Source organism: Panthera uncia (genome assembly GCF_023721935.1).
Source record: "Panthera uncia isolate 11264 chromosome A1 unlocalized genomic scaffold, Puncia_PCG_1.0 HiC_scaffold_17, whole genome shotgun sequence".
In the NCBI taxonomy this organism is placed as follows: domain Eukaryota; kingdom Metazoa; phylum Chordata; class Mammalia; order Carnivora; family Felidae; genus Panthera; species Panthera uncia.
In genome coordinates, this window is record NW_026057577.1 from 124,506,211 (window position 1) to 124,518,647 (window position 12,437).

At 38.5% G+C, this 12,437-nt stretch overlaps 1 protein-coding gene across 5 annotated transcripts in view; it reads left to right on the plus strand.

Annotated features, from left to right (window-relative positions):
• LOC125934648 (UDP-glucuronosyltransferase 3A2-like) overlaps positions 1-12,122 on the plus strand; it is a 184,969-nt gene extending 172,847 nt beyond the window's left edge. For 4 of the 5 annotated variants that reach the window (XM_049648180.1, XM_049648181.1, XM_049648176.1 and 1 more), the window contains one exon: positions 11,782-12,122. In XM_049648180.1, coding sequence (XP_049504137.1) covers positions 11,782-12,058 — 277 coding nt within the window. In that variant the 3' untranslated portion in view covers positions 12,059-12,122. The remainder of the gene's footprint in view (positions 1-11,781) is intronic. The other variant, XM_049648179.1, reaches the window with a different exon arrangement.
• Positions 12,123-12,437: the final 315 nt, after the last annotated feature.

The following is a 12,437-nucleotide window of genomic DNA, read 5'->3' on the forward strand; positions in this document are numbered from 1 at the left end:
TCATCAGTGTTTTGCCCTATTACTGTTTTTTTTTTTAAGTTTATTTATTTATTTTGAGAGACAGCATAAGCAGGGAGGTACAGAGAGAGAAGAGAGAATCCCAAGCAGGCTCCCTATGGCCAGCACAGAGCTGGATGTGGGGCTTGATCTCATGAACTGTGAGATCATGACCTGACCCAAAATCAAGAGTTTGATGCTCCACCGACTGAGCCACCCAGGCGTCCCCCCCTCCCCATTACTGTGTTAATCAAGTTTTGCTTTTAGCTACATAGATATAATCAGCAGCAGTAGCAAAGGCATTTTCTAGGGTTCTAGTACACCATCTACTTTTATGGGTGTGAATCTCATCATACCACATGGTGGCTACTCTTCTTCATACCATTCAGTAGGCTTGTAAATTGGAATCAGTCCTACACCGGGGGACTGTTTCTAATAGGGGCAGTGCCTGACTTAGACACACAACCATTGGTCACAGAGTTCCACCTAGCCTAGTGTCAATCACAGTTCATGCTGGAATCCAGAAATACAATCCAATCTAACACAAAAAACAGGTTTATGTGACACACATGACCAGGGCCACTTAAAGGCTAAGTTCATTCTTTTCTCTCTAAATGTCATTTATGGAAGTTTTTGAGTGGGATGGAGGTGAGGATTCCCCTACTTGGGTCTGGCTTGCTTGGCTTGAAAATCTTGTTAACACAAGGGAGGGCATATTGAGGCTTTCTTCTCAGTTTGCCCAGTTGAGAAGATTAAGAAGGTATAATTTGAAAGTTGTCAGCAGTCCAACCTGAAAAATGGTCAGAGTCTGTTATATATGAATTATAGGGGAAATTCCAGGATGTTAAGTAGGGCTGCACAGGACTACATTAAAAAAAAATTTTTTTTGTAATGTTTTTATTTATATTTTAGAGACAGAGAGAGATAGAGCACAAGTCGGGGAGGGGCAGAGAGACAGAGGGAGACACAGAATCTGAAGCAAGCTCCAGGCTCTGAGCTAGCCACAGGACCAGTATTTTTAACTCAGCCTTGGCATTTTTTTTTGGCAGAATAAAAACCTTTGCATGTTAACACCTTTAAGAAATACTGTTTTTTCTAAAAAAGAAAGGACTGGGGAGCTAAGATAATAAAAGATCTGCATTTAATTTTTTTGATGTTTATCTATTTTTGAGAGAGAGAGAAAGAGGGAGAGTGCAAGCAGGGGAAGGGCAGAGAGAGAGGGGGACACAGAATATGAAGCAGGCTCCAGGGTCTGAGCTGTCAGCACAGAACCTGATGCAGAGCTTGAACCCACAAACCATGAGATCATGACCTGAGCCTAAGTCGGATCCTTAACCGACTAGCCACCCAGGCACTCCATAAAAGATCTGTATTTAAGTAAAAAATATACCACTCACTATATGTTCAATCTTGATAAATTATTTGACACTCCATTCATCTTTGTTTTCTCACTTGTAAAATGAAGAATAGTTATACCTTTAAGTGAAAGTTTTAAATAGAAACTTCCAGTACCTTAAATTGAATAAAAATGATGGAATCATTGTAAATTTCTCAATAATTATTATCAGGTCCTATGATTGAAGAAATGAGAAGGCAAGCAAAAGAACAACAACAACAAAAATACTTCAAAAAGCAAGCATTCAAGTATATATAAACCTTTTAGAATAAAAATACTGTGGTATCATGCTAATATTAATCTGGGGTGTGTGAGATAATTATATCTTTCCCTATCGTTTTTACATTTTTAAAGAAAAGAATGAAAAACCATACCAAGTTATCAGTTGGCCTCCCACTGAAGATTATGAAAAAGAAATAAAGAAAAGTTTAAACTTTTTTTATGACAGAAGCTTTGCATAGCAGGTAATTTCTTTTATTCTCTGAAAGAAAGACTTGACATTTTAATGAAACAAATGAATGGTTGAATGCATGGACACTTGGAGTGAATTTAAGAGAAGAAATAGATGCATGAATGTATGAGTGGATAGATGGGGAGATCAATGATGGATGGCAGTGATTGGATGAAGTAGATGAGTTTTGCACTCCCACTCATTCAGTCTGTGTACTGTGCCTCTTCCACTGAAAGCATGGAGGTATTTCTGTATAGCGTGGGGGATTCTTCCTTCTGGATCTTCTTGGCAACACTTCACCTATATAGCCTTTGTGTATATAATCTCCCCAATGGAGAAGTTGGGGTAGACAACTTAATTTTCCATTGTTGGTAGGCAAATCAGAGCCACCATTTTTTTTACTTACTTTTCTTCTCTTCTTCTTACATAAATTCAAGAATGGAAAAATCTTATAAGCACTGATTTTTTATACCTTGAGCCATTGTCTTTTAAGCTCATTTAAAAAACCAAATACCTTGATGATATACAATGAGAGGTTAGCCTGAGAGTTGTTATCATTGCCTGGGATCTATAGAAAGTTCTTCCTCTTTGACATTAGAGCAAACAAATGTATGCTTTTTTGATTAATTATAGTAGCCTAACCCTATCTCCCCTGTTTCCTTAAAATTGTATTCAATTGTCAAGGTGGTTCTAATATTCGGCATTTTCCATAAAGTCTTTTTCCTTACTTTTTATTACTTACTAGAAGACCCAGTTCTCTCGTTTATAAGGGATCTGATCTAAAATATTCATTTGAAACTTTGTCTTTGTCATCTTGTGTTATTCATAATTTTTAAGTATGTCTTACCTCTGCTCCCCAGCTTGATACTTCAAAGACTGGCTGTACATTCTTGTTAAAAATGGTGCAATACACTGAGAAAAGTGCTTTCCTATATTTTGTTAAATTTATTAATTTAATTTCAAATGAGATTAATGCTCTACTTTGAGGAATTTGTACTTTATATTTTGAATTTATCCTCAATATGTAACAATCATTCATTATGTAAAATATTTTAAAAATATAATAGAGAATAATTTCAGCTAATCATCTGTTGTCACATGAAGTTGATTTGAATCCCCAGGTAGACATCTGCATATTGCTAATGAGTTCTCACCTAAGGGCCTTCCTTAAGTGAGCTGACATGGTGCAGTGTTGTACAGGTAACAGGTTTGCTGGGCCATTGATTCTCTCAGTCCTTCATTCAAGTAGGAGGCCCATGGGTTTCCAAATCACCTGTACCTGTAAACTCTGGTCAGGAGAATTCTCATCTACTTGTTCAAATGTTGTACAAAAAGGGTCATTTTCTTTGCTCATTTGTTGTGCGAAAAGGGTCATTTTCTTTGGAGGCACTGCTGCAAAAGCATTGAAGGAGAATAGGGCCATAGACAGCATCTTATTTAGGTATCAGTAATATTTTAGCATTAACTACTTTGACTACTCCAGCAAGCATGAAATAGAAAGGTTAATGATAAGCTTCAAATAGGTATGTATGTATGTATGTATGTATGTATGTATTTATTTATTTATTTATTGTTTTAAATTGTTTACCTCATAGGCTAGAAAGATAGAAACCTTGTATTCAGCTTAGAATTGGGATTCTAATATTATCATCACAAAGTTCCTTGTGTGAAGCAATCTTTCAAATGTAGACTGTACAAAATTTAAAGAACAAAAAAGGGCTATATTATCAACATTGACAGACTCTGCTACCAAGTTACTTCCACAGTTAGGCTGGGAAACAAGACAGTCACTCATAAACAGTCAGTATACAGATGAAAATTAAAGAGAGCATCACAGAATGTGTCAGGTAGATATGGAACTGTGAGGTCTGCTACAGTCAGAGATGACTTCCAAAGCAGAAGGTTCTTGAATTGGCTGGATGGTGGGTGCGAATGATTGGCTGGAGAAGGGGGAGGAGGAAAAGGGAAAACATTTTAGGAAGGAGAAACACTTGGAGCAGAGTGACCAGAGTAGAGTACTCATTGGACACTGGTAACATAGGTGGGCAGCTGCCAGATGTGGTCTGACATAACTGGAGTATTTTCTTTGAGTCAAAGATTCTCCTAAGTATTGTGAAATTAACATCTCCAGTGAATATTTGTCATCATTATTTTTTTTCCTTACAGAGAAGCACTTGACGGCTTTGTAAAGTTAATGGAACAACTGGAAATTCGATGCAGTGATTGCTAAGGAGAGGCAATATCATGGGTTCCTTAAACAAATGAGAACTTTGATCTGGTATTTGTTGAAGCATTTGACTTCTGTTCTTTCCTGGTTGCTGAGATGCTTGGGAAGCCATTTGTGTCAATTCTTCCCACACCGTTTGGAAGTGTGGACCATGGGCTACAAAGCCTTGTTTGTGTCTTATGTTCTAGTGTTCCATTCCTTGCTAACTGATCACATGGACTTCTGGGGCAGAGTGAGGAATTTTCTGATGTTCTTTGATTTCTTCATGAGACAATGGCGAATCCAGACTATGTTTGACAACACCATCAACGAACATTTCTGGAAGGCTCTAGGCTGGTTTTGTCTCCTCTTCTAAAGAAATCAGAGCTGTGATTTGTTAACTCTGACTTTGCCCTTGAATTTGCTAGCCCCCTGCTTCCCAACACTGTGTATGTTGGAGGCTTAGTGGCTAGACCTGTTACAAGTACCACAAGTAAATGAAACCTTAGCTCTTAATGTGGACCTCTTGCAAAACTCTTCAGTGCAGAGTTGGTGGTTCCCTTCCCAGTGGGAACTGAGAGTGACATAGAGTGAGACAAGCAAAACATCTAAGATATACTAATTTAATTTAATTTAATTTAATTTAATTATTATTATTTTTTCTATTCTATTATCTTTTATTTTACTGTGATCAAAATAGGTAATATGAGATCTACCCTCTGAACAAATTTCTAACAGCCCAACATTTAAGTATAATTATTATTATTTTAGGTTTATCCATTTACTTTGAGAAAAAGAGAGTGGGTGCAAGCTTGCGAATGGGGGAGGAGTAGAAAGAGAGGGAAAGAGAGAATCCTAAGCAGGCTCTGTGCTATCAGTTCAGAGCTGGGCACAGAGCTCGATCCCACAAACCATGAGATCATGACATGAGCCAAAATGAAGAGTCAGACACTCAACTGACTGATCCACCCAGGAGCCCCATACAACACAGAATTATTGACTGTAGGTACCATATTTACCTCAGATCTCTAGATCTTATTCATCTCACTTACCTGTAACTCTTTTTCCTTTGAGTAGTAACTAGTCATTACCCCTTCCCCCAACCCCTGGAAATGAAAGACTACTTTTAATTCTATGAATTTGACTTTTAGATGTCTTATATAATTGAAATCATGCAGTGTTTGTTTTCTGGCTTACATCACTTAGCATAAAGTGATAAAGGTTCATCCATGTTTTCACATACTGAAAAATTTCCTCCTTTTTAAAAATTAAATAGTATTCCATTGTGTGTGTGTGTGTGTGTGTGTGTGTGTGTGTGTATGTGTGTGTGTGCGCACCACAATTTCTTTATTCATCTTTTGATGGATAATTTTGGTGGTTTTCTCATCTTAGCTATCACAAATAGTGCTACAATGAATGTGGGAGTGCAGATATCTCTTTGAGATCCTGCTTTTGTTTTCAAGACTATATACACAGAAATCAGTTTGATAAATCATAAGGTAGTTTTATTTCTAAATTTTTGAGGAACGTCCACACTGTTTTCCATAATGGCTGCACCATTTTGCATTTCCAACAACAATGTATAAAGTCCACAATTTCTCCATATCCTCAACACTTGTCTGTATGCTTTTTTGGTAATAGTCATACCCACAAGTGTGAAGTGACACTTCATTGTGGTTTTGATTTGCATTTCCCTGATGACTAGGTTGAGGATTTTTTCATATATCTTTTGGTCATTTGTACTTTATCTTTGGATAAATGTGTATTCAAGTACTTAGCCCATTTTTTAATAGGTTTATTAGGATTTTTTTACACTTTTGCTATTGATTTGTGGACCATGCTGTATACTTTGGAGATTAACCTCTTTTCAGGATATGGTTTTTATTTTTTTTATTTTTATTTTTTTAATTTTTTTTTCAACGTTTTTTATTTATTTTTGGGACAGAGAGAGACAGAGCATGAACGGGGGAGGGGCAGAGAGAGAGGGAGACACAGAATCGGAAACAGGCTCCAGGCTCCGAGCCATCAGCCCAGAGCCTGACGCGGGGCTCGAACTCATGGACCGCGAGATCGTGACCTGGCTGAAGTCGGACGCTCAACCGACTGCGCCACCCAGGCGCCCCGGATATGGTTTTTAATATTTTCCATTCTCTAGGGTGTTTTAGTCTGTTGATTGTCCCTTTAGCTGTGTAAAGCTTTTTGGTTTGATTTATTTGTTTGTTTGTTTGTTTTATTTATTTATTTATTTATTTATTTATTTATGCATGCCTGTTTATGGTCCTATATCATTGAAATCATTGCGGAGACCAATACCATAAAGTTTTCCCTCCTGTGTTTTCTTCTAAGAGCTTTGTAGTTCAGGTATTATGTTTAATTCTCTAATCCATTTTGAGTTTTTTGTATGCTGTAAGGTAAAGGTCCAATTTTATTCTTGTTCATGTGGATAGCCATATGCTGGGATTCTCGTGATAGGGTATTTTCAAAACTATCTGCCAGCTCTCATGAGTTTGGTTAACATTTTCCTTGGGTGCAGTACCTTTTCATTTGGTTTCTGGATTTCTTACAAGGGAAATTTGAACATGAAATGTTGCTAAACCGGCATGTTTGTAGGGGGAAGGAGCATCCAGGGCTTCCTACTCTGCCATCTTGCTGATTCCAGGGTCCACTTTTAAGGAAACACTTCCTGCAATGGTCATGGAAGTACTGTTAGGTCCCACATGACCCTGAGATTGAGGGTCTTCTTAAATAATGATACCCAGGTCTCTTGTTATGCCTTACCATAGACCTAGCCTTGGTGGTAAAAATGCTTCAATAAATCTATCTATCTATCTATCTATCTATCTATCATCTATCATTTTTTTAACGTTTATTCATTTTTGAGAGAGAGAGAGAAGGAGAGAGAGCAGAGAGAGAGAGAGAGAGAGAGAGAGAGAGAGAGAAAGGGAGAGAGAGCACAAGCAGGGGAGGGGCAGAAAGAGGGAGACACAGAATCTGAGGCAGGCTCCAGGCTCCAAGCTATCAGCACAGAGCCCAATGCAGGGCTTGAATTCACAAACCATGAGATCATGACCTGAGCTGAAGTCAGACACTTAACAAACTGAGCCACCCAGGCACCCCATCAATAAATCAATATTTTAATTTTCATTTTTTATTATCACAGTAAATAATCATGGAGTGTGAGGCTACCACATGAATGAATTTTTGTGGAGATAAGTTACCCATGTGATATATTAAAAAAATAAGACATAGTATAACCGGGTTAGGACTGTTTCGACTCACGGCAAGAACTGTGGGCATTATCTCCAATGTCTCCTTCTTATAGAGGCCTGGTTCCTGACTCAGCTTAGATTTTCTGATTTGATTGGTCTGGGAGTGGGTATAGGTATTATAAGTTTTAAATGTTACCCAGATGGTCTGAATGCAGAGCCTGAACTCATAACCACTGCTCTAATAGTTATAAAAATGAAGTAGAGCTAAGTTTAGTGGTTGCCCGTTGCCTGCAGGTAGGTACTGGGTTACTATTATATGGACATTATCTCATATATTATATATTGTGCCACCTTGGGAGAACTGTCATGATCTCCAGTTTTATAAATGAGAGGACAGACGTTCAGGTGATGTACATAATATTCCAACACCATTCATCTCAGAGCAGCAAAAGCCCATATCTGGCCTGGACCTTCTAGGCACTAAAGTCTCTATTCTTTCCCTACTGATCTTGCACTGAGTGAACAGAAAAAGTTGGGGGAATGGTTCATGGGCAAAATGGACTTTGGTTCATGGTGACATTTAAAAAAAATTTATATTTATGTTTACTTTGGTTTAAATGCTGGATTGCTCTATGTGAGAAGGATCCATATCTATTTTCTTACTGCTGAATATTCACTACTTAATACTGTACCTACAGCAAAGTAGACCCTTAACAGTAAGTGATAAATGTTGAATAAATTGGCAAAAACTCTTCAACATTATATTAAGATGGAGTTATAGAGAATTTAACCCTTGGGTCAGTAAGAAATGTCTATTGGAAACCCTGAAAAATAAATTAAGGGCTGTATATTTTACACTCTGTGAATCTGAAGAAACAGAACTGGGAAGGAAGACACACCAAGTTGAGAGAACAGGGGGCCCCATGTGTGGAGATATAAGGAAGATGGCCATGAGGCTGGGTTCCTTTGGTGACACTGGCCAGACCACAGAGTGGACGATTCAATTGCATAAATAAGACTAGGCCAAAACACAGATCTTACCTGACATGATGGTAGGTCAAGTCTTGGAAGTGAGACAGGAGTTATTAAAGAAGAGAATAATGGAAGTGAAGGTGTATAAACTTTGAGATAACAGATTTTGGTTTTGTACAGTTTTTCTTCTCTTATTTCCCAAGTTTTCTGTTGTGGCCAAACAGACATAGTATAAATTTTACCACTTTAGCCATTTTGAAGGGTACAGTTCAGGGGCATTAAGAACTTTCATATTGTTGTGCAACCATTACCTGCCTCCATCTCTAGGACATTTTTCTCTTCCCAAACTGAAACTTCATACCCACTCAACAGTGACTCCTCGTTTCCTGTCTGCATCCAGACCTTGGCAACTACTATTCTCCTTTTTTCTGTATGAATTTGACAATTCTAGGTGTCTTATGCAGGTGGAACCATACAATAGATGCTCTTCTGTGATGGCTTGTTTCACTTTGCATAATGTCTTCAAGATTCATGTATGTTGTAGCATGTGTCCAAATTTCTTTATTTTTTAAGGCTGAGTAATATTTCATTGTATGTATATGCCACATTTGTTTATCTATTCGTCTGTTGATAGACACTTGGGTTACTTCCAATTTTGGCTATTGTGAATAATGTTGCTACGAAAAGTAGCGTACAAATATTTGTTTGAGTCCCTGCTTTTAATTCTTTTGGGAATATACTGAGAAATGGAGTTTCTGAGGCATATAATTGTAATATTTAATTTTTTTCGAGGAACTGCCATATAGTCTTTCACAGTGGCTGCACATATTTACATTTCCACCAACAACGCACAAGGATTCCAATTTATCCATACTTTCACAAACACTTGTCATTTTCTGTGTGTGTGTGTGTGTGTGTGTGTGCATGTGTGTGTTTTAGTTTTGTTATTCGCCATCCTAATGGGTGGGAATTGGTGTCGCATTATGGTTAGATTAAAATTTCCCTGATTAGTGAATTTTACCATTTCATAAACTTATTAGACATTTATATATCTTCTTTGAAAAAATATCTGCTCAAGTCTTTGCCAATTTTTGGATTTTGATGGGGGGGTTGGAGAGAGTTATAGTTCTTAATTTAATCTGGATATCAATCCTTTATCAGATATATGACTTGCAAATATTTCTCCCACTTCCTTGGTTGCCCTTTTACTATGTTGATAGTGTCCTTTGATTCATAAAGTTTTTATTTTTTATGAAATACAATTTCACTATTTTTTATTTTGTTGACTGTGCTATTGGTGTCTTATCGAAGAAATCACTACCAAATATAATGACATGAAGATTTCTCCCTATATTTTTTGCTAAGAGTTTTATACTATTAACTCATACCTTTAGATCTCTAGTCTATTTTATGTTGATTTAGAGTATGGTATAATAAAACTGGTTCAAACTCAATCTTTAGTATGTGGATATCCAGTGTTCCAACACCATTTATTGAAAACACTGTCTTTTATTTTATGAATGGTCTTGGCACATTTGTCATAAGTTATTTATCAATATGTCTATCATCTATCTATCTATCTATCTATCTATCATCTACAGAGAGTGTGAGTGAGGGAGGTAGAAGGAGAGAGAAAATCTTAAGCAGGCTCCATGCCCAGTGTGGAGTCCATCATGGGGCTCAATTTCACGACTGTGAGATCATGACCTGAACGGAAATCAAGAGTGAGATGCTTAACCAACTGAGTTATCCAGGCGCCCCTGTCATAAGTTATTTGACCAAATATACATCTTGTTTTTTATTCATGTATGTATATATCTATCTTTATGCCAATACCACATTATTTTGATTATTGTTGCTTTGTATTACATTTTGATATCTGGAAATGTGTGACCTTCAACTCTTCTTTTTGTCAATGATGTTTTGTGTACTCAGGTTCTTTTGAAGTTTCATATGAATTTTAGAGTAGGTTATTTATTTCTGCAACAAAATGTTATTCACTATTGATAGAGATTGCATGGTATCTGAGATCATTTTGGATAGTAATGGCATCTTTAAAGTATTAAGTCTTAGAGCCCAGTAAGCCTGGACTTTATTCCATTTATTTGTGTCCTTTTATCTTATTTTATTTTGCCTTATTTAATTTTATTATTTTAATGTTTATTGTTGAGATGCTTTCCCTGGTGTTCTGAAAGATTTCAGCCTGACATATTCTGATCTGTTCCTGATTTACAACAGCTCACCCACGCATCCTTTTTTTTTTTTGTCACCCACGGTGGGATGAATAGCATAATGGAGGCCATCCAACATGGTATGCCCATGGTGGGGATTCCCATCCTTGGAGATCAGCCTGAAAACTTGGTCTGAGTAGAAGCTAAAAGTTTGGTGTCTCTATCCAGATTATGCAGATAAAGGCAAAGACATTTGCTCTGAAGATGAAGAAAGTCATGGAAGACAAGTGGTATGGAGCTCTCTGAACTTGTCGTCATTTAGGCTGAATGAAGATATGAAATACGAAGGGCCCTGTGTGGCACATTTTTGCAATACAAGTGAAACTTCCAGGACACAGAATGATATTAGTATGATACTAACAGCTAACCTATTTCCTCTGAGAGCAAGACTAGGCATTTAGGTTATATGCCAAGAACAATTTTCTACCAAAAGGGTTGTGAAGATTCTGAGGGGATTTTGGGGCTGCTTATAGTAGAATTGCACTGAGGCAGAGGTTGCCTTTCTGTCCTCTAATATGCCAAATTGTTTCCTGCCTCAGGCGCTTTGTCAGTGCTGCTTCCTAGAACATCCTTCCTTCTCCTCTCAGGACTGGCTCCTTCATGGCAGTCAGGCTCATGTCCAATGTCCTTTCCTCAGATAGGTGATCTTTGTCTGACAGTCCTAAATGCACTTCTCTCTCACCCCCTTCAATCATAATTAATTTTTCCTTCTTAACACTTCTCAGGATCAGTAACTACCTCATTTCTTTCGTTTTAATTTGTTGTGCGTCACTCACACTAGAAAGTAGAGAGGAAGCTCCCCTGGATGGCCCAGTGTGTCTCTTGCTTTCCCCTGCATCCCCAGGGACTAACACAGGGCCTGCCACACAGTAAGTTGGGATGAATTTCTGTTGAGTCAGTAAAAGGGCCCATGATGTCTTAGGTAAATTCCCATCCAGCACAATGATCTGATAACCAGGATTAACTGAATAACTTATTAGGATTTCAGGGACATCTACCCTGAGTTGTGGGTATGTTACATCCCATATATTCATATATATTTTTTCCTTTAGCGACCTTAAGCCTCCTGGGTAGAGACTTTTCCTTGCAGCTTGGTCACTGTTTTATAGTTTAGCACCTTTAGCACTAGGCAAGGAACTTTTCGTGGAGGGACCAGTTTAAACCTTTCTGTGGAACCAGTTAGACTATGGCAAGACCAGGCCAACAACTTTTCCTTGAAAATGAGTCTTCTGTGTGTGGAGGGAAGAGTGTGTGTGATACAAGGTCTCTAAGACTTCTGGGACCACATGAGTAACGCCCACCTCTGGGTCTGCCAACAGGTACAAGTCAGCAGCGGTGGCCGCCAGCATCATCAGGCGCTCCCACCCCCTGACCCCTGCCCAGAGGCTGGTGGGCTGGATCGACCACATCCTCCAGACAGGGGGTGCGGCCCACCTCAAGCCCCATGCCCTGCAGCAGCTGTGGCATGAGCAGTACCTGCTGGACGTCTTCTTGTTCCTGCTGGTGGTCATCCTGGGCACCCTGTGGCTCTGCGGGAAGCTGCTGGGCATGGTGGCCAGGTGGCTGTGTGGGGCTAGGAAGCTGAAGAAGGCCTGATGGGGGTGCAGCCTTGATGGGTGTTTGGGGAGCCACTGGTTCTAGAAGGCTTTCCCCAGCACAGGGCAGCCCTGGTGTCTCCCCCATATTGGCACCTGAGGGTGGCACACAAATATTTCCTCACCATTTACTGCATCTGTTTAGAAATTCTTATGATGTAATCTTGGGATTCTTTTTTCAAGTTGTGGTAAAAAATATATTCTATAAAATTTGCCATTCTAACCATTAAGTGTACAGTCAGTGGCATTAAGCACATTGACATCATTGTGCAAACATCACTGTCACTCATTTCAGAACTGCTGTCATCAACCCAAATTAAAACTTCATGCTGATCAAACAGTGATTCCTCATATCCCTGCCCCCACATCTCATGCCACAA